The sequence below is a fragment of the Antedon bifida genome, chromosome 8, assembly GCF_963402885.1.
Source record: "Antedon bifida chromosome 8, ecAntBifi1.1, whole genome shotgun sequence".
Taxonomy (NCBI): domain Eukaryota; kingdom Metazoa; phylum Echinodermata; class Crinoidea; order Comatulida; family Antedonidae; genus Antedon; species Antedon bifida.
Genome location: NC_136233.1, coordinates 8,801,057 through 8,825,443, shown reverse-complemented (window position 1 = coordinate 8,825,443; position 24,387 = coordinate 8,801,057). Strand labels below are relative to the sequence as shown.

Below are 24,387 nucleotides of genomic sequence, written 5' to 3'. Positions count from 1 at the left end.
TACATAAATCACCGTGTCTGTTTATTACGTACATTTTAAATCGCCAGTTTTTTACATTGAAATTACTGTGTATTCGAGATCTGTGGGCACAGCCTATTTATTATGTATATTTTAAATCGCCAGTTTTTTACATTGAAATTACTGTGTATTCGAGAACCATCTGTGGGCACGACCTAGATGGTACGCGAGCGAAGCGAGTTCTATTAAATTATTTATGATCCTACATGTGGCCTAGCATACTATGCCTCACTGCAGCAGTTACATGTTTGTTGCACTCTTCTTTCTAGGCCTAAGCCCTATACAAGGTAGGCCCCTAAAATGTTTTAATATTACAGTAATCTTTTTTTTTTTTAAATTTTAACAAGCTTTGAAGTAAAGATCAATATTAAAACACCTGTCTGCAATAACAGAGCTATAGCTACAGTAGGATCATAAATATTTGAAAGAACATGGCTGCTTACCTGCAGTAAAAAATTTAAGATTCTAAAGGGTGTTTCATTTTTAATTTGCTGTGGTATTTTTAAAAAATATTTGTGATGTTTTATTTTAAATTTGCAGTGGTGTTTTTTTTTCCAAATTGCCGTGGCTTTTTTGTAAATTGATTTCAAAATTGCTGTGGCTTTTAAAAAAAATTGCCATGATATTTACAGGACACCGTACTATAGCCTTATCGCAGATATCATGACTAGATGGGACATCTGCACCTACAGTATAAGTATTACCTTCTTAGCCGTTTTTATTATTCTCTGTAATTTTTTTTAATTGTTTTTAGATTAGCTATTCAACCACACAATAGGCCTACACCAAAAAGTTAATATGGATTGGTGAAAAAGTTTTAAATGTTTACCAATCTTAAAAGTTTTTCTCAAAAAGTAAAATCTTTGGTTTGATTTCGAATACATAAATTGTAGAGTTGTTAATTAATCCCCCAAAAAAGCTATAATCTAATTGCTTTTTGGTCTAAATTAGTATGTACTGTATGTCTCTCTGTATTGTTTAAATACTGGCGGCGCTGTTGGGATTCCACGTTCAGAATCTATATATAAATTTACATAAAGGAAAAATTCGGTAAATCGCGCCTTACTTCTTGAATTTTTACTCGATAGTAAAGTTAGTTAATACTTTCGGTACTGAATTTAACCACCCGATTTTCGATGAATGGAACATTCTAAATTATTTGGTTTAACCATGGACGTATACATCAGGTTGTTAAAATCAGTACAGAAAGTTGAGTAAACATTCTAGAAATAATTCGCGATTTACCAAATTTTGCCCTTACGTAAATTTATATACAGAAGCATCCATTACATGTGAGATTTTATAAGAACAAGTCAGGCCGGCTACGGGCTCCATTTGTACCAAATTCCGTGCAAATTTTTAACTCAAAAATTGTTAGATCATAATAGCGCACACACTTATATAAATATATATATATATATATATTTTTTTTAAAGTTATACAGATTTGAAATGGGAATATAACTTTTAACCTAAATATACATATTATTTTTACGTGGGATTGATTTTAATGAATGTTTTTATTTGTAATTTTGTTCCATGTATGATGTAATTGTGAATGTTTTGTTTCTTTTACTATATTTTTTGTCGAGGAAAACAATTTTTCCATGTACACATTTTATATGTAAAGATTTGATTTGATATGATTTTATACTATTTTAAGAAGCCTGTGGCCGTATTCACCAATCTCACTTAGGTTAAGGGAAATACTTACCCTTAAAATTTAAGAATTCCCTTAACAAAGGGAAACACTTAAGAGGTATTCACAAATGAGTTAAGGGATTCACTTACCTAAGGAAAACACTTAATGTAAGGGTAAAACTTAAGGGTAAAAATAATCATAAATATTCATGAGTTGTCCCATTGTCCAATCACAGAGGATTAAATTCCACTATGGTCCAATCACTTTCCTCTCTAAAACTAATTTGCATATTTTAAAAAAGAGTAAGGGATTGGGGGGACGGTGAGGATGAAGAGAACAGTGTATGGACGATGATCAATAAAAAGAAAATGGCAGTCAAAACAAAAACAAGTAAATAAATATTAAACCTAGAATAATTTGTATGAGGATCAAGAAAAATAGGTCTAGCCAGATGCTACTAACAAACCAACATTCTGTGTAGGCCTAAACCTGTCTGTATTGAAGCATATGGCTGGTTACTGGGCAGACCAACAGGGGGCCTAGCATTTCTACCTCCTCTAGCCTAATAGAATGGGGCTAATTTCTATTACAACGAAATGGGAATAAATAATGGCATTCAAAACAAAACAAATAAATGAATATATAGCCATAGACTAATTTGTATGGTGGGGATCAGCAAAAAAAGGTCTAGGCCTAGATGCTACTCAAACCAAACATGAATCCTAGGCAGGTTAGTGGGCCTAGCATCTCTACCTAGCCTAGACTGGGGCCATCTACAAGTAGGCATAGTACTCGCACATACAGAATCGTCAGCACAACCAAGGTACTGAATAGTTAAGGGGACTTATAAGGGACCTCTGAGGTCCCTTAAAAGTTAAGGGGAAAATAGACCAAGTTAAGGGTTTCCCTTAACCTTAAACCCTTTTTGAATACCACTACCACCAAGTGAAACCCTTAATATTTTCTTGATTTAAGATGTATTGTCCCCCAAAAACATGAAAAATGAAGATTAATTAAATCAGACTTTGAATATGTTATTTTGTAGTTTTAATAAAGTTAATCACTTCCATAGAAAAAAAACCCGACAAAAATTATGTTTTCACTTGTAAAATGACAGAATAAATGATTAAATTAAACCAAAAATCCATTGGCTGGCAGGCAATTTGACAATTTTTTTCTTTAAATTACATTATTTTCAGCTAAATACAATTTTTTTTCGATCCAATTTTTGGTCAAAGTGGATAACTATTATGTTACATTAAAATGGAATATTCAACAACAAATTTTTTCTGAATTATTTTTTCAGGGGGACAATACATCTTTAAGGGAAATTCTTAGGATTTAAGGGAAATATCTCACTTAAGTGTGATTGGTGAATACGGCCACTGGAATTTCAATTAGAATATAGTTGATCAAATGAAGTAATAGTTAAATAAGAAAATAAAGTACCTGATTCATCCTCACACCTGTCACCTTCGTAGCCTGAATCACAGGTACACACAGGTGGCAGTTCACTATCATCGCATGTTCCTCTATTGTAACAATAGCCAGGACATGAATCTAAAAAAACACCAAAAATAAATTTTTTAAAGGAAGAATAAACTTGTTTGTAGAACATTATAATAAAGATATTTGTTAATTAATTTTTTTGACTACTACTATTGTTTGTCATTGATAATTGGCTTTTATTATATAACACCTAAATAAATTCCTGTCATTTGATTGGACGATTTCGTGTACAAAAAAAAAATCTTTTCGCATTTGTAAAATATTTTTGTTTATACTATTGCTTCTGAAATACAACAGCACCACCTATTTTGAACTTTTGCAACAAATATTGAATGGTTTAGCCATGGAAGTACATTTTTCAATTGATATACAGTATGTACTAATTTAGATCAAAAAGGCATTAAAATTATTTAGATCGTTTTTTTTTTATTAATTAATGGGAACATCTCTACAAGACGTGGAATCATTGTAAAAACATAATTAGCCTAGTCACAGTATTGGTCTTTTTTAAAACGTACTATTTAACAATTTTTAAATAGTGAGTGCTATTGCACGCCATGTGATCCACAATCGTCCAATCAAATGACAGGAATTTATTTAGGTGTTATGTAAAAGGCGATTTATGTTACAGTATATTGTATATATACTGTAGCCAAATATCAGCAGACATGGCTGGGAAGGCCTATCTGCTGGGTCGCGGCTAGCCTGCCCAGTTAGGAGTAGCCTAGCGTTATCAACTTACTATGCCAAAGAATGACTGTATAAAGGTAAATAATTATTATGATTAATGTTTCCTTAACCATAAAATATTTTAATAACTCTACCATTTACAGTAATGATATTACTAGCCATTCATCTTCTTCAAGCTGAATAGCTGGATGTTTGCCACATGTCTAATGACGGGACATGAACATTTCAGTCTAAGTCAAAATAACAGTCCTTGTGGATCTATAATGTTTACTATTCTCAAAACAGTAGTCATGTGATTCTATTTTGATATTTACATTACAGGCTATATAATATATACATTGCCTTAGTTAGAGGTTTAATATAACATATAACACACAAAGTAGATTTGATTGGGGATTATGGGTCACATGATAATGTTCTATTGCACTCTTAATTACGTCATCAAAAGTGTGATGTTATATGCGAGAGTACAGCACTTCTTTTTGCATGTTCATTATTGTTCCACAGTTTGAGCAATTCCACCAAAAACCTTATTTTTACCTCAAACTTTCCAAATTCCATCCTTTTAAATCCAGAAAGAATAAGGCATTGCACAGATAAAAGGCAAATATTACAAAGCTCTAAACAATGAATGGCGATATAAATGCAAGTAGTGTATATTTCAGATTATTAAATACAGGTGCACTGAAATATACTTTGTAATATTACATAGCCTATGTAAATACGTGAACGTGATTGGTTGAAACTGAATCACATGATTACCGCTGCGAGGATCGTAAATCGAATATATCCTCGAGAATAATGATATTGACTGAGTAATTTTCGCGTAATTATCGTGTCCCTTGTCATTAAACATAAAAAATCCAGCAAATTCTCGAGTACGATGATATTGACTGTGTAATTTTCGTGTGACAACACCTGCGTTTGCCGATAAACAAAAGTCATCCACTGGGTCGATCTTGAACACGCGATGAAATTGTCACTCCATCACAAGACAACGCTTCATGCGCTGCGCCACGGAACTTGCTTGAAGAAATTAATCAACTGAACTATTTAAACTATGCATACATAGCGCCCTCATTTGTTATTAGTCCTCCCTAGATGTGATGAAAGACCGTTTGTGATGGTTAATACTCACAGTAGTAACCGGTACGTGCGCGACGCACTGAACATCCGGTGATTCGGATCGAAGACGAATTATTATTCATTCGGCCTACCTGATGATAATAATATTATTATTAATGTAGGCTTATTGATGGAAATTCTTCTGTTATTATTTAAACGACCTAGGCTAGTGAATATTTTATTGCCAAGGAATCATTAATTAGTAATTATCTGTATATTATTCTTCGCAAGGTAAGGTGTCTAGGCGCTGCTTGTTTACATACAATACAAAAAGGAGGCCTAGGCCAGGCTAGCCTAGCTACACTCGACCCAGCAGATATTCTACTTGTTGTTGGCTAACAGATATCGCCTTTTATATCAGTAAAATAAAAGATTTAACATCCCCTCGGGATGATATTATTAAGAGGGCGAGATGATGAGAGTGGTTTTTATCGTGATATATGGAAGGCAATTTCCGCCAAATAAACAAATAACAAAACAACTTATATAGCTGGTGATTTTAATATGGACCTTCTTAAGTATGCCACCCAAAGCAATCTTCTGAATTTCTTAATAATATGTTTAAATTTAATGTTTATCCTATTACACATCGACCTACCCGGATTACAACAAAAACTGCCTCACATATAGATAATATTTTTACCAACAATATTCATGATAAAATTTCATCTGGCATTTTTTACACTAATATATCTGATCATTTCCTGTTTACTCAATTATGCATTTAAATTTACTGGCCTCATCATATAATAATACCAAGTATTGTGAGTTCACGAAAATTAATAATCTAGGCCTATTTATAAAAATTTTTAATAATTCTATTTCATCACTTACTAATAATCTTCTCTGCACGGATTGGTCCGCGATGTTTGTAACATCAGCAAACCTGATACAACGGATCACTTATTTTCGAGCAGGTTTTTAAAAATATTTGATAGGCCCTACTCATAATTATAAAAAAAAAAGTTAAAAGAAACTTACGGAAGGAAAGCCTTGGATCACCAATGGCATAATTAAATCTATTGATAGAAGAAACCAACTAGAGGGCCTTTCGAATTATTTTAGGGTCTGACTAGATCAATTATGATAATACTTTTTCAATTATTGATATTCCATCAATTGAGGAAAGAAGGGATCTACTTACACTTGCTTTTGGCAATAGTTTGCTGAAATCTGATGAATTCAGAAATGTGCTCCCCCCGTTTAAATAAGCATCATACTGTATTTGATGAACTTTTTAAATAATTAACTAGCATGTACCTGATCTAATTTTACTTTTTTTTGTCTCATGTGTCGATGATATACATAAGCATTTTGTCAAGATCATGAATAATACAAAACACCCTCTAAATCAGTATATTGTGTATCAAATGTCAGGTAGGAGTAGGCCTCTCAAGGGTCATACTAATCGGCACAGAAACTCCTTCCTAGTAAATGCAACCCATGAGTTCAACTGTACTGTAGATTTTTAAGATAATGTTTCAGGTTAGTATTTATTTATGTTGTAGTGTGGTGAGTTCTTGCAGCAAGCAAGAAGAATTTCAACTGTCACATGTTTGGCCTTTGACAATAAAGTTTTCTTGTATCTTGTATCTTGTCTCAATTTATGAATTTTAATCACTTTTTTGCTGTGGTTGATTTTCCCTTGGTTTTTGTATGACTTTTTCGTGTTTTTTTTGTATACATTTGTATTACTATAATGTATTGATATTTTTCTATGTTAATGTTTTGATGTTTTTGTGTACTTTTTATACTGATTTTATGTAAAATTAACTGATTTTTAATTTCAGATTTAATACAAAATGAAATTGAACATTAATTCTTTTACTCCCATCTTCAAGTAATCGTTTATCATTTATATCCATAACAATCATGTTTTACTTCTAAATAATGTCTATATATGTCTATATTATATTTTTGAAAAAAGATGGTTTGTTAGGAGTAGGCTACACTTTTCATTTGTATATTTTCCTTTTTTGCTCACAAAACACTATATTTAATGTTACGCAGAGTTTTGTTTGTAATATTGTTAAAGATTTGTATAACTGTTTCCCCCAATAACATAACAGATAAAGATTAAAAATCAGAATTTACATAAGGTATTAAAATAAAGTTTGAATTTGACTAATTGTTGCTTTAAATGTTTTCAGATGGATCAGGTAAATGATTTTCGCCAATTTTTTTTTATTACGTGACATTAAAATGACATTTAACAACAACAAAAAGTATTTTAAACAATATTTATCATCTTTAAATTTTGTTATAGGTTATATTTTAACGGTTTCTTGGATCTGAGAGATCTTATTTATTATTTTGGTGACCGAATAAATATTTTTATTAATCGTGCAGCGTAGCTTTAATTGTATATTTGTCTCGACTATCACCGCCTAAATTCACACGTTAAGGCTAAATTATTAGTAAAGTCAGTATCACGTAGTAATAATATTATATTAATCATTATAAGAGTTATAATATCCATTTTTGTTTTAATATATAAATGAATATAATAATTTCAATATTTTCTTGTTGTTTTTGTGATAGAACAAACATATTTCCCCTTTGAATCAACCATTTGGCTCACTCTAAAGTTTCACAGTTGTTATCGTTTATCTCAATAGGAGGGTTCAACTGTAGTTATCAAGAAGTATAGTACCTGGCAGTTATTTAACTGTATACAAATTGTCTGCAGTGGGTGTATTAGAGGTGTAATAATCATGTTATATTCTCAAAATTATTATATTTTTTCTCGAGAGATTAAATCTGAATCTTGATATAATTAATAATGTCACTAAAAGTTTATTTTTCGAATTCAGCAAAGCATTCCAGGAAGTGGGAACATTGAACAGAATTCCAACATAATAGGCCTAAGTTGAAACTTAAAACGAAGATACACCATGGTAAAATGGTTCAAAATTTCTTTCATATAATGACATTCCTGGTCGGGCGGAATTTGCAAAATTTAAAAAATGTAAAAAAATAAAAATCAAAAGTTGGGTAGCAAATTCTTTAGTTAATGGTCAAGCCATTTAGTGCGAAAGGTGTCAACAAATAGTACCGCAAACATTACGCAAGATCCAACAAAACATACATCAGTAACCATGGAAAAGGTGATAATCTAATAATCAGGCTTATCATTGCAGACTTCTATAGTATACCGGGCTAACCAAGTTACAACATCAGGTATTTTGTTGATGCCATAGCTGTTTCTGTTTTTGAAGTATAATATGAGATTAACAATAATACTATTGTAATTCTAAATGCTAAAATAATGATATGTAGAGATGATTGAAATATAAAAACATCTGGTTGAGATTTACATAAGAGAGAAGTAAATGGGGAGTTTGGGAGGAGGGGTACGTTCTACAGTGGAATGTCAAATCCTGAAGAAAGAAAAGAATACTAATTGGTTATATTATCAAAACATAATGTAATGAAAACAATTACCATTCTAGTGAAGTATACATTCTGTGCAAACATGTATTTAATATACATTTGGAAACAAACATCCTTGCAACAGGTGTGTATTAATCATAATAATAATAATAATAATAATAATAATAATAATTAATCTCATTTCACACACAATATAAACATAAAAACCACGCGTAAACAACATTAACAATTCGTAAGCATTGTTTTATTTAATTATATTCGAATAATAACAATAACGATAACTGCAACATTGCACATATAAAACTGTTTTTCTAAAGAATTGTTTTTAAACAGTTGTTTGTAGCTCATGTTTTATATGTAAATTAATACATTTCTTTAAACAGGTGTGTGTTTATAATACATTCTTCTCATTGCATACACAAACAATAAGGCCACTTAAATTATAATACATTTAAACCATAAACTAAGCACTTAATGTAATTATTATAAATAATATCAATGAGGAAAATTGCAAAATAGATTTTTTACATATAAACATCATGTTTAAAACATGTGTTAGGCCTATATCTTATGTTTATGTTAATTTAACCTTTGAAATAACATAAAAGTGTCTTTCAAAAAGATACAACAACCAGTCGTACTTAGACTAATTGATGTTCACTATCACCATGGCTGCTAAACTGTAAGTAATTTACTATTATTGCATTATAGTATGCTGCGTTCATACAAAACTCAAGCTAAGTTCTAGCTAAGCTAAGTAAGAATTTTTTTTTTCATATCAGTTTAACAAGTTAATTGTAATGATATATTTACACCAACACGAATAACAAAGTTAATGAATGGTCTGATGTGGCCTGATGGTGCTTTTATTTGAAAGTTGGAAAGATAGATGGCAATAATGAATGGAAATGAGGCCAATCACTGTGTATTTCACGATGTATTTCATATAACTGTAAATCGCTTAATCTTAGAGTTAGTGAAATAAATAAGTTGTGTGAACATTCATTTTTGATATAATGTTTATACAAGAGCATTTGCTCTAACATGAAGAATTAGGTTTACTTAAGTCTATACACGAGGAATATGATGGGATGACTCTTCTAAATTAGGCCTACTTGTTGGTCGACCGTTTGGTGGTGTCGCTATGTGCTATTTAGGAAATGTTTTAGTAATGTGATAAAAAGTTACTTCTATATGATCCAATATAGTGTCAAGTTTGTAAGATGATATCGGTACTTACATTTCCAGAGAACTTGACGTTTCGCCTACTAACAGCAAGGCATAATCATAGTGACTACGTTCTGGTGACGTAGTGGTGACGTTACGGTAACACGGTTGAAAGGAGCCATTGTGAAGTTTACCGCTTGGAGTTATCCAAGCGGGATGTGCGGGGGTCGGTCTCTTTACGTTTTAGAATGTTATCGTAAATGTGCGATAGTTCACAATTATGCTCCTTCATCTCTATTCATATTGTTAGGGTGTAATCTTATATGTATCGCTTCTTTTATTTTTCTTGTGTTCCATTCAGTTTCTTTTGCTAAGACTTTGATGTTGTTCCAATTGGGTGTGTGACCAAGAGTCGCCATATGATCCGTGATAGCCGAGCTGTGAAACTTTTCTGACGCCGACTTTCTGCTTGATCTGGTTGAAACACCTTTGCATTGTTCTAAAACTTCGGTTTTATGTTCTTTAATCCTGGTCTTCAGCGCTCGTCCTGTTTCTCCAACATACATACTATCGCAGTTATGACAGTTCACTTGATATACAACACCACAAGTGTCTTCTTTTTTAATTTTGTGATTTGGGTGTACTAACTGGTTTCTTAACTTGTTTTCAGGAATAAAGTATGTGTTAATGTTATGTTCTTTTAGGCATCTTCGTATTCTTTCCGACATATTTGGGATATATGGAATTCCAATACTTCCTTTTTGTCTTTCTATGTTTTCATTCTTTTCTGCTTTGTCATTCTGTTTTTTGTTTTTTAAAATTTTGTTAACACACCACTTGGGATATTCGCATGTAGATAGAGCAGTTCTTATGATTTTAACTTCATTCTCTTGTTCTTTCTGCGTGGAAACAACATTCTGACATCTGTCCACAAGTGTGCTTACAACACTCAGTTTATGTTGTAATGGGTGACATGAATGAAAGTGTAAATATTGGTTGGTATGAGTAGGTTTTCTGTAAACTGATGTAGTAATTTTGTTGTCAATGAGTGAAATAGAGACGTCTAGGAAAGGTATAGTGTTATTAGTCATATGTTCTGTTGTGAAAGTAATGTTGTGTGTGGGATCGATTGAGTTAAGATGATAATTAAGGTTGTCAGCCGCTCCTTCTGGAACAACTGCTAACACGTCATCTACGTATCTTTTCCATATCAGTGGCTTAATTTCTGTATTAGCTGTTTTGAGTGCTTCCTCTTCTAGCCATTCTAGAAACAGGTTCACCACAATAGGGCTCACTGGGCTTCCCATCGCAACACCTTCTATTTGTTTATAGAAGTATCCGTTGAAGCTGAAATAGGTGGTATTTATCAGAAGGGACAGCAATTCTAAAATGTCTTTGACGGAGAGATTTGTACGTTCTTTTAAGTCATCATCATTTTCTAGTTTTATTCGTATGATTTTTAATGCTAATTCTGTGGGTGTCTTGGTGAATAGGGATACAACATCGTACGAGACAAATGTGTAGTTCTGTGGGATATTTAACCTTGCAAGTTCTTTAACTAAGTCTTTGGAGTTCTTTACATGATGTATAGTGTTTCCAACTAGGGGCTCTAAAATATCGGCAAGGCTTTTGCCATAGTTATAGTATATGGAGTTGATGCAGTCAACAATAGGACGAAGCGGTACATTCATTTTGTGTATTTTGGAAGGCAGTAAATTCGTGGTGTTACTTCTGCTGTAGGGAATAATATTCTTTTTTGCTTTGGTGTTATTTTCTCTTCTTGTTTTAGTCTATTTAGGATGGCAACGAGTTTCCTTTTATACTTTTGTGTGGGATTATTGTGTAGTTTTTCATATACTGTTATATCATTCAGCATTGTGTTCGTTTTATCTTCGTATTCTTTCTTATCTAAAATTGCAGTTGCTCTTCCTTTGTCGACAGGCAATATTATTATGTCTTTATCTCCCTTTAGTGACTTCAAAGCTATTCGTTCATGTCTGTTAATGTTACTAGGTGGTAATTTTGTTAGCAAGTAACTTTTTATCACATTACATTATCAGATCCAAATGAACTTATTTAATAAATGTTTTAGTAATTTTATTATAGCTATAGCAACAACAAAGTAATAATAGAAAAGTTGTGTCTCAATAAATATTTTATTTTCACAATTATCAAATTTGATCCAGGTTGAAACTTTACACATGAAAATACAAACGAATATACTTTTTTTACAGGCGAATGCAAACGTTGGTCGTTGTGTTTCTAGTCGTGTTTTTATTTAAGGCTGAATTTGGACAATGCCAATATAACGGTGGTGGTGGTAAGGGTAAGTTAATATCAAATGTACTTATCCTTTAATTTGCTTTACAATTTATTACTATATACATTATTGATAACATAGGCCTATAGGTATAAAACAGCAATTCAAAGAAAAAATATTCAACTGGGAGCCATTGGGCTTCTATTATATGAATTTACGTAAGGGCAAAATTCGGTAAATCGCGCGTTATTTCTGGAATGTTTACTCGATGGTATATAAAGTTGGTTCGTACTTTCGGTACTGATTAATTTTAACCACCTGATGTAACCCTGTTTACTAATTAAATTGAGTTTGATAATTAGTTATTGACAATTAAAACGAATTTAGGTTCAACGATTTGCCCCAAATAGGGGTGTTTTCTGATCATGGTATACACTGTCTAATGGATGTCCATCTTGAAAAATACCCTCACACAATAATACGAGGATGCTTCGCATTTTCCTATCTCTTCCTACGATAATTGTTTTTAATGGCTGAAAACCGATTGAAAAGCTCGAGTACAGCATCATAATGTTGAAGATTTTCTCTAAAAAATACTATTTTGATAGATTTAATATACATTTATACAAATGTATTGATTTACGATGAATGACACATTCCAAATTAGGTATTACTAGAGGGTGAGCTCGCTTCGCTCGCTCCCCCTCAAGGAAGTGTAGACGATGGTTCTCGGAATGAAAATGACTCGGGTAAAAAGGTTTTAGAAGGACATTCTGGCCTGGACGTTTTCGGTCGGTTATCATTATTGAAATGCTTGATATTCGTAAAACTAAATCTACTCACTAACCTGTTTCACAGTGTCTTAGATGATTAATAGCGTTTTACGATTAAATATCAAACTATAAAAAAAAAACATTCATTGTTCGTTTTAATATTTCTCGATTGCATGAGGTTAGTTAAAACATTTTCGTGCTTGTTTCTTATTATTTCTTACAGGAATGCAATCCGCTGAACCGGGCAGAATTCGTCGGGATGAAGGTGAATAGAGATTAACCATTGCGATAAATACAGTTGAACAGAAAATGTTAACGAAAAAACGCATCTTTAAAATATGTATTTTCACCGAAAAACATAAAAATGAAGATTAATAATTTTTCTAAAAACTTAAATAGACCATTTTGCAGTATTAATAATTTACTCACTTCCGTAAAAAAGTTTTGTTTTATTTTTCTTCTTCTTTGTTTTTAGAAGTAGGTCATTGTTTAAATTGTAAATACATCACGTGTAATATAAGCCAAAGCAGCCAAATCTTTCAACTCATGTAATAATTATCCTCCTTCAAAACACTAAACACTTCACTACCTGTTACAAAGTACATTTCTATTCAAATAATGATTCTATCTTCTTGAATCGTTATCAAACTCTAAGCTAGGAAGGTAGTCCAGTAAAAAGGCAGCACTCTTATTTTGAAATCGAAGTACATAGTGCTATCGATTTTTCGAACGCGAAAGAGTTAACAAGCTGCACGGGCACTATGACTCTAAATTAATGAGGTAAAAATTTAAAAATGTATACATTCATGACTAATCTGAAATCATATGTACATCCCTAATAGGCCTAAATTGTCAAAATATTGTTCTCTTTGAAGTTGTCCTTTGATTGTCAACCGCAAAACAATGAAACCAAAATGTTTGATAAAACATTCAATAACCAAGCACCACCATCATCTAAATCAAGATACATGCAATACAAGATCAAAGGATGTATTAAAATTGGATAAACCCAAAACAGAATTTAAAACCAAAGTTTTTCATATCGTGGTAGATTATGGAATACTATAGAAAACCCAATGCAAAATTAGTAATGTATTAAGTTGATCACGGCCTTGTTGAAGAACACTTTTCCGTGTTAAAATAAAATGATTTATTATTATTTTATTATTATATGGAAAAGAGGTCATATATATTTTCAACGATTCCCCAACTTTGACAATGTAATGGCAAATGCCGCATAAACAATATGCCCCATCTTTCACGTAAAATTATATATCATGTATACTTTTTCAGCTCATGAAAGAAATCGTCGGGATGAATGTGAGTAGCTCCTGTACATATTGTAGTAAATAGGCCTACTTTTGATACATTACGTCTGTGCTGAAATAATATTTCAAATTTATGTTTTTTGTTATTGATTATATAGGCCTATGTTCATTGTATTTGTATCTGTTACTATTTGTATGTTAACCCTCTGTTTTGAATTTTTTTCACTGAAAATGCAATAGACCTACTTACGGACACTTTAAAATAAAGTAAATGCCTTGGGTCGATAGCTATGGCAATGTTTTGGTCAACATAATAAAATCAACTATAATACAAAGAGGACACATGATGTATCGTATCTTTACATATATTGAACATATCGTAAATGTACACCCACACACTACTCCATTAGGTGGAGCACATACGTACAGCATACATAAAACGTGTTACAAGGTTTAAACAAGATTAGGCCTATAACCTAACACATTTGTGCTGTTCAAAATGTTAATTATTTGTTGTTCTACGCTTTGTATCATTAGTACCTCCTAACGTACCTGGAATAAATGTTGAAAGTGGTGAGTCAACTATCCATAACTTACACTTATTTAAACATTAAATTCAGACTGATAGACAAGAAACAATAATTATATTTCACTGCCTCTGATTTAGGAATAAAATATGCAATAGTATTATACGTATTACATTTTGAAACAAGTTTAGCATCGTAACAGTACTATATTACATTATGTAAGTGCCATCATTTATTATTTGTTTGTTTACTGTATTTCAGGTCATGACAGAATCCGCCGGGAAGAACGTGAGTAACTGTAAAAAGTTGATAACACATTTATTTAAACAAAACTTACAATAAATCTAATCTATTTTTATTATCATAACATTGTACTTTCGATCACATCACTAAAATTTACCTTCATTCAAATGTTCGTCTGCTAGCTGCATACTTCTAGATCTTCTTTGTGATTCAAATCGAATTTTATAATAATATCATAACTAACACATATTAACTTTCTTGCTAATTGTTTTGATATAGATAATTAAATGCATAAGACTCAATGAACTGAAACACGTATTGAGAACAACATCTACGTACCGGACTTGTGTAAAAGATGATGTGCTTATTAAATAATTTAAATAAAAATGATGTCTAAATAATATTACTTTATTATACTAAACAGACTCAATTTCTGTCACTTTAGTTTATTTTATTGCTAAGGGTCAAGTCTGGGGGTCACTTCATCAAATTGTATCCTATTATAAACAAAAACTTTACTATTATATGGACTGTTTTGATAATGGGACTCATTGTAAATACCATAAATAATGTTTTGATTATTTGACAGTGAATTATTATAACTAGATGGTTCTCGAATACATAGTAATTTCAGCGTTAAAAAATTGGCGACTTCAAATGTACATGCAGGACAATAATACATGTCGTTTACAGGAACGAATAAATAGACACGGTGATTTATGTACTCAACTAAAATTAGCACCCTGGGAATTACTTCCGAAAGAGAAACTTGTCAATTGTTTTGAAACTAACTGAATTTGTGTTTTGTATGCAACATGAGGGTTGATGGGGAAGAGGATGGGTGCAAAGACGAACAATTTTTAAATATATTCTTTATAGTCAGGGTCTTCGTGTATTTCCGTAGGATTATAATGCCCAAAGTGAGATTTCACTTGATTTCACTTTATTATGGTGCTAGGATACCAAAAATGCTAGGAAACAAATTTTCACGATCCCGTAACCATGGTAACGGCCCCAATTTCAAAATGGCGACCAAATGACCATATCTCCATAACCCTTTGGTCTATTGACAAGATATTGGTATCAAAATACTCGGAATATATATATTTATATTCGTTGTAATAGAACATTTTTACTAAATGCAACCGGAAATGCTATTTTTCTGTACTATTGACCCTTGACTCGTACTGTATCTTAACAAGGCCAACAGCCATTAAGTCGCGTGCTACAATGCATAGTGATACCAGAACAACAGACAGACCGACAGACCGACAGACCGACCGACCGACATAGTGAACTATACTGACCGAAATTACTGAACATGTTTAAAAATGTTGAAATGTTTAAAAACATTTATATTTTTTTAATTTAGCCTGTCACTTTTGACGTGCTCGTATAACGTAATTTCGAGTTGAAAAGTAAGTCAAGAAAACAGAAATCGGGCAAAAAGAGTGCGCAATAACATTTATTTTGTAAACGCTTAAAATTGCCTGAAACGTACTCTTACTTCATCGAAAATAAATTTTGAAAATTTTAAGCGCGCGTACGCAGGCGTTACATGCGCTACGCACGTAATTGTATTGCCATATAGTCCAGTAAAGATAAGTCAAAAATAGGGTGAACCTAGAACAAATTGCAACAGAATTTTTTTTTGTTTTGTCTGGTAAATATGGTGCAAATGAATATCATATCCAAAGTTTACCAAAATCGGACATCGGGAAGTGGGTTAATTAGCATAAATTCAAAATGGCCGCCATTTGCTATTTTGAAGCCTCATATCTCCTTAACGGTTGGATTTAGACCACCTAAGTGCATTACGAGTAGATATAAATGTGATATTAAATATTCTAATTAGCATATTTAAATTCCCATATGACATACCTATGACGTCATATGGTAGTTGTGACGTCATATATTATGTTATAACTGCTTAAATGACATTATACTATGCGAACAATTTAGGAACTGCAAGAAAACATGTTTCTTAACATTCTCCTTGTTGAAATGACATTATTTCCAAAGTCAGGAAGTGGGTTACTTAGCATACATTCAAAATGGCCGCTATTTACTATGCCATTTTGAAGCTCCATATCTCCTTAACAGTTGGTTTTAGACCACCTAAGTGCATTGCGAGTAGATATAAATATGATATTAAACTTTCCAATTAGCGTATTTAAACTACCATATAACGTACCTATGATGTCATAAGACATTTGACGTCTTATTATGTCACAATAATGCTCAATTGGCATTATTCTAAGGGAAAAATATAGAAACCGTAGGAAAAGATGTTTTTAATCTCATGAAAATAGTAGAACATTTAACACATCCATGTTAAGATCATGGGTATCAGAAGTTATTCGGCCACCCTTCCCAACATGCAATAGAACATTCCAGTTAATTTTCTGCAACTGCAACTTTTAATAACTGCATATATATCTCATATATATTTAAAGAAAAGAGATTCTTAATTCTGTAATGAGTCTTGGATTTAATAATTCAACCCAATCCTAAATATGGAGTTGGATCACAGTAAGTTTCCCATCCAAAGTACATACATAGAAAATGTAATGTTGGCGCCGTCAAAATACTTCCACCATACATGTAGGCACAGTAAGTCTACTTCATTGGCTTTTCAGATGTCTTTTTTAATTTTGGAATGAACAGTTCTTGCTTCGAATATAATGCATCCCTGTGTTTCTTTGCAAGTGCAGAGCGTCTTAAGGAGCAAATTTGCAACATCTTTGTGTTTTCTTTAAGTACCAATTATTCCACTATTTTTTGCTTCCTCTGTCTTAAAACTCAATCGCTTTTTTAATAATGGCAAATTAATATATTTAATAGATCCCCATCTGCATTCAAAGTTTCTATTCCATTTTTCTGACATTTTCTGTCAAGGAAGTTGAATACTGTCTTGTTGAAAAATTAAATACTGTAATTAGTAGTGGCAAGTTGGAAAATTACTTTATTACCTTAAAAACCCCTTTTGGATTCCGTTGATGTGTATCTTTAACTGATTAACGGTTCTTCATCCTTGTTGACACATTATTTAATGTCCTTGTTATATGCTCATTGAATCTTTGAAACAACATTCAAAAGATAAACAGTATATGTCATAAAAAGTTGTGAAAATGATCGACACCAAACAGATGCAATTTCTGGCAATGAAATAGCAACTTTGAAAGAGCAGAATGGAGATGCCGACTATACCGAAAACTACAGTATGACATTTATCATTATGTATCATCTCAATTCCCAGTTGGGGAATTGAGATGAGTTTGTGGGAATGATGGGTTTGAATAGCCTGACCCACAGACAATCACCTCATTACAATATTTTTTTATTTTCCTTTACCAATTTAGAGAGATGAAGTTCTAAAAGATGTAGTTTTAGGGAACACAAAACAAGATGTGCGCTTGAGTACAAATCAGTTTCGGAAATACAGTTGATGATCACCTTTCATACGGTTCTGTAGAACAACTAATTTCATAAGATTTTGTAAATGGAAACTTAATGATAAATTTCAACGGTTTTTACATATGTCTACTCGTAATGCACATAGGATGTCTAAACCCAACCGTTAAATAGATACAGGGCTTCAAAATGGTATAGTAAATAGCAACCATTTTAAATTTATGCTAATTGACCCCCTTCTTGAAGTCTGATTTTGGTAAACTTTGGATATCGTTTAGTTCAGTTCATTTCAACAGGAAATTGTTAGAAAATTGTTTTCCTGCAGTTTCTACATTTTTTAGCATAGGATAATGTCATTTAAGCAGTTATAACATAATATATGACGTCACAACTACCTTATGACGTCATATTTACGTCATATGGTAATTTAAATGTGCTAATTGGGAAGTTTAATGTCACATTTATATCTACTCGCAATGCACTTAGGTGGTCTAAAACCAACCGTTAAGGAGATATGGGGCTTCAAAATGATATAGTAAATAGCGGCCATTTTGAATTTATGCTAATTAACACACTTCCTGACGTCCGATTTTGGTAAACTTTGGAATTATGTTCATTTCAACAAGGAGAATGTTAAGAAACTTGTTTTTCTGCAGTTTCTAAATTGTTTCGCATAGTATAATGTCATTTAAGCATTTATAACATAATATATGACGTCACAACTAACATATGACGTCATAGATACGTCATATGGGAATTTAAATATGCTAATTAGAATGTTTAATATCACATTTATATCTACTCGTAATGCACTTAGGTGGTCTAAATCCAACCGTTAAGGAGATATGGGGCTTTAAAATAGCAAATAGCGGCCATTTTGAATTTATGCTAATTAACCCACTTCCCGATGTCCGATTTTGGTAAACTTTGGATATGATGTTTATGTTCACCATATCAACCATATAAAACAAAAAAAAATTCTGTTGCAATTTGTTCTAGGTTCAACCATATTTTTACTGGACTAATATGATGATTCATGCCCTGAAATTTATGAGTACCAAATTTTATTTAATTGTGATTCATGGTTGTGAAGATATGATTACAAACGTGATTTCGTTAAATCGTGCGCAGACCGCGTAGTTTTTTATTGCGCACCGTGAAAACATAACCACATCGATTCCTGGCCATAAGGAATATTCTGTGAAAAATTGACTTATAGCTAGATTAAACTGATATCAAAATAAGGTCAGAAAGCGATGAAACGCATAGTGATACCGGACAGACAGACAGACAGACAGACCAACCGACCGACATAGTAAACTATAGAGTCGCGTCCACGCGACTAAAAACGGCTGGTCATAGAAATTTAAAAATGGTCTCAAATTGCTCAGACCTTATATATTTATATTTATTGTAATGCAATATTTTGTTAAAAAATGTCCGCTAGCAAAGTTATTGACCTTTGACATAGAGAATAGCTTACAAGGATTTTTATTCAGTATTCTCTGGTCATATCTCCATAAGCCTTTAGTCTATTGACAAGATATTGGTATCAAAATACTCGGAATAAATATATTTATATTTGTTGTAATAGAACATTTTTACTAAATATAACCGGAAATGCCATTTTTATGCCCTTGACCCTTGACCTTGACTCGCACTGTATCTAAAAAACGGCTGATTATAGAAATTTAAAAATGGTCTCAAATTGCTCAGACCATACATATTTATATTTATTTTAATGCAACATTTTTTTAGAAAATGACCGGAAGTAAAGTTAGTGACCTTAATTGACCTAATAAACATGAACTTTGCATTTTTCTATTTGAGCACGTATAGGCAATTGTTTGTGGTAGGGATTAAAAAATGAGTTTATACATATTATTATCATTCGAATATTTAATTCGATGGCGATAAGTTCTAGAAATACCGGGATGGTGTCCGGCGCGCGATAGCTTCACCACGTAGTTGAAGTTCTATTTATTTGCTGTTAGTCGGGAAACCGTTCAAATTCATTTCAATGTAAATGTTTTTATGTTTACAAATGACAATAAATTTACTTGACTTGAATAGAGAGGCCACAAACACAAAAGTCCTCTAAAATATGTTTGGGGGCATTTTTTGTTAATAGCAGGCAACCATGTTGAATGTATACTTTGTGGGGTGACAAAAACGATTGGGGTGGATGACATCTTTAGTTTTGGGTTATGTGGATTTTTATTTTATTCACGGAAAATCATCTACATCAACAGATTTTTTGAAGATCAGCTATCATCAAATATTATAGTAATTATGAGATATACATTTTATTTTACACATAAGAACATAGGAAATGAAATACAAAAGTGTCATTTTCTCAAAATGTTGTTTTCACATAATTTCGATAGAACATCTTTTAAGTGTCGTAAAAGACGCACTGGGCGTTTCATAGAAATTGCTGGCGGCTCGCGTAATTTTTTTTTCCAGGACGAACTTGTCGGCGGCCCGCATTATTTGGCGCTAGTTCCGTTTCGCACCTGTCGTTTATTTCGACTCAAAATTGGTTAAATAACTTTATCGTGAGTACCACACCTTAGAATTAGGCCTCAAAAATACTTTTACGAAGGAGATCACACAAAAAGTAAAAAATAAATCCTTTAAATTGATGAATTTACAGACGTGTTTCTCGCACATCGGTTCGTGAATTTCGCATACTCCATGTTCAATGTTGTTGTTTCTATGGAGCGCCAAAAGAGCAATCATAATAGAGGGCTAAAAACTCAGTAAATTGCGTATATTTAATGCATTTATTGGTGAAATTTACGTTCAATTTTATCATATTTTGTCAATGTCAATGGAACAAAAATATTACTGTTGATCAAGAAAGATCCAACTCAATCCATCGAGAGGAAGATCGCAGCTAAACTTCTACAACTACATCGCTCTGAAGCTCTACCCAAGTCTACCTACCACCAACTTCGACCATCAGCAACAACTTGTCCCAGACTATTTGGGCAACCTAAGATCCATAAGCAGGACATACCACTACGTCCTATTGTCTCTTCCAGAGGCTCACCAACGTACAACCTGGCAAAACATCTAGCCAAGATACTGTATCCACTGGTAGGACTAACAGGTCATCATGTGAAGAATTCTCAGCATTTCGTGGAAATCATCAAGGACGTCTACCTGGAACCAACAGAGAAGCTGATCAGCTTTGACATCAAGTCTTTATTCACCAATGTTCCAGTTAGGGAAGCTTGCACTATAGTCAAACATCGACTGCAAGCTGACCCTAAACTCCAACAGAGGACCGCACTTTCTGCAGAAGAAATCCATGAGTTACTTCTACTATGTCTAACATCTACCAACTTCAAGTGGCGAGACCAATTCTTTGAACAAACTGAAGGCACGGCTATGGGATCTCCTTTATCCCCGGTCATTGCCAACATCTTTCTGAAGGAGCTCGAACATCTAGCACTCTACTCCGCCAACAAGCGACCAAAACTTTCGCTTCGATATGTAGACGACACTTTTATCATCTGGCAGCACAACAAGGTGGACTTAGATAGTTTTCTAATACACCTCAACACTGTAACATAGCATTCACCATGGAAGAGGAAAACGACCACAGTTTACCATTTCTTGACGTATTTGTCACAAAGGAACCTGAGGGCACTCTGTCCCACAAAGTATATCGCAAACCCACGCACACGGACAGATATTTACACAAGCGATCTTTCCACCATCTGTCAACGAAGAAATCAGTTTGTAAAACTCTTATCAAAAGAGCGCACACCATCAGCGACAAGAAGTGTCTCCGACAAGAAATACATCATGTCAACAAAGCATTGGAACTCAATGGTTACAACAGGAAGGACTTCAAGTCATCGTCAACCAACAACAACGATCCTGTAGAGTTCAGAAAGTCTGTATGTTTACCATATTTGGGACAGCTTTCTCATCGTATCCAGCGAGTACTACAAAACTCCGACATAAAAGTATTTCATAGTGCAGTCAACAAGTTGTCACAGTGTCTTCAAACACACAAGGACAAACCAGCTAAACACAATCAACCTGGTGTATACTGCATCCCATGTGAATGTGGAAAGGTATACATTGGGGAAACTGGACGCGACCTTCAAACCAGGCTTAAAGAACATCAAGGCCATGCCAGAAGAGGAGAGCAAGACAAATCATCAATAGTTATGCATTCTCACAAACAACAACACCGAGTTAATTGGAAAGAAGCTGAACTAATTGCTACCTTCCTTCTTGGCATTCCAGACGAACCAGGGAAGCTATTGAAATCTACAAACACAACACTGTTCATCAAGATATTGGATTTGTTATTAGTGACATTTGGCTATCTTTATTCAACAAGAATCTTCATCGACAGTAAACAATGCCATAGTTTCTGGCCAGTTTACATTTCACAACCCAGTCTGGACACATGGTCTTGTTTGGCCAGTCCACACCCAACTTTGAAACAATGCTATTGTTTTTAGCTTGCCTCACCCTGCTTTTCACACCTATCAGAAACAATGCTCTTCTATAGCAAGTTTCCATTCACTATTGTTCTTGAGAAACAATGCTCTGCTATAGCTAGTTTCAATCCCTCCCACTGTGTGAACTTGCCATTGTTTCTGGCTTTCACACCAGTCCCACCCTTCCCACTTATATTCCAAGTTTCCTGGACTTTCTGCATTCTCACTCCTGAGGACGATCAAAGTATATTGATCGAAACGTCGAGAAACTCAACAGTTCTTTTCAGAACTAATACACGTGGTGTACCGCAAACTTTATATCAACATTCGATTTCGCCATGCAAACCTTCAAACAATATATTACTGTTGATACTGTAGATGGTTTTGCAGGAACTTTAAAGAATGAAAATCGACAAATTCATCATCATTATAGTCATAGTCATATATACTTTATTGTCCATTTACAAAACAGAAATGTGATTTGAAAACTGGCAAAATACAAAAATATAAAATACAATTTACAAAAACACACACAAAAAGTTAAGAGGCTAAAAATTGTTAAAATTAGATAAAGATTATTATTATTGAATTATATTATATCTTTAGCAGAACGTGGCACACAAGAGTGCTGGTGGTTTATGATGACTATGACAACAAAAAAATACATAACATAAATTGTTGATTGTTGTTAACATTTAACATCACCAAAAAGTATGTGCCAATAAAATACTGACACTAAGTGTTTCAATTACAGTAAAAACGTCTTCCTTTTTTATCTTTACAGAGATCACATTTCCGGGAGGTTTCGGAGGAGGAGGAAGTAAGTGAAAAAAAGATTAAATATCAAACTATAAAAAAAAAACATTCATTGTTCGTTTTAATATTTCTCGATTGCATGAGGTTAGTTAAAACATTTTCGTGCTTGTTTCTTATTATTTCTTACAGGAATGCAATCCGCTGAACCGGGCAGAATTCGTCGGGATGAAGGTGAATAGAGATTAACCATTGCGATAAATACAGTTGTACAGAAAATGTTAATTAGGATTGTAAACCTTATGAAAGCATACTCCTACCACATGAATATAAATATAATTATCGACATACAAGGAAAGAAACACTTTTTTAACTGACGCATGCCGACATATATCGATAACATTAATTCGATTCTTGCGGGCGAAATAAACAATGTCAATTTGGTTGCGGTTGTACAACAAAGTAGCGTGAGATTTGGATTAAGATTTCTCTTTCTCCAGCCGGCCGTCTGTTAAAGAACGTGGCACACAAGATTGCTGGTGGTTTTATGACGACTATGACAACAACAAAATACATAACATAAATTGTTGATTGTTGTTAACATTTAACATCACCAACGAAAGTGTGTGCCAAAAAAATACTGTTTCAATTAAGTAAAAACGTCTTCCTTTTTAATCTTTACAGAGATCACATTTCCAGGAGAAAGAGGAGGAGGAAGAGGAAGCAGTAAGTGAAAGAAAGATTAATTATCATTATTGTATAAACATTTTAATTGTAATTAACTATTAATATTTCAATTGTATTTTTAGATGGTTACTAAGGAATTACATTGATCAGCCATAGATAAATCTCTTTACCCTTATGGAAACAATTGGCGAATATAGCACTTGTGTGTTTTTGTGTACATGTACAGGGACATATTGTTAAGAGATAAATATAAAGCAAGGAAAATGTGAAAAATAATTACGATAAATTAGTGGTTAACGCCACAAAAGAGAAATAAAAATTGATAAGCGCATTGTTTACATTAACTTTTGTTTGTTTGATTTACGGTACTTTATTGCTTTCCTGTCACATTATAATATACACATGATACAGTGTCATACAAGAAACTGAATATTGAATCTCAAGATACTGTAG

General features: G+C 32.9%; 2 protein-coding genes across 2 annotated transcripts; both read left to right on the top strand.

Annotated features, from left to right (window-relative positions):
• The first annotated feature begins 9,012 nt into the window (after positions 1–9,012).
• On the top strand, positions 9,013–24,278 carry LOC144849850 (uncharacterized). Its single transcript, XM_078706941.1, has 10 exons — positions 9,013–9,058; positions 11,778–11,869; positions 12,800–12,841; positions 13,870–13,896; positions 14,382–14,417; positions 14,633–14,659; positions 23,279–23,314; positions 23,440–23,481; positions 23,932–23,973; positions 24,057–24,278. Exons 1-10 carry the CDS (start codon positions 9,030–9,032, stop codon positions 24,065–24,067), a joined length of 384 nt encoding a protein of 127 aa, XP_078563067.1. The 5' UTR covers positions 9,013–9,029; the 3' UTR covers positions 24,068–24,278.
• On the top strand, positions 19,790–21,610 carry LOC144850413 (uncharacterized). The gene is made up of 2 exons (XM_078707689.1): positions 19,790–19,804; positions 20,891–21,610. Exons 1-2 carry the CDS (start codon positions 19,790–19,792, stop codon positions 21,608–21,610), a joined length of 735 nt encoding a protein of 244 aa, XP_078563815.1.
• Positions 24,279–24,387: the final 109 nt, after the last annotated feature.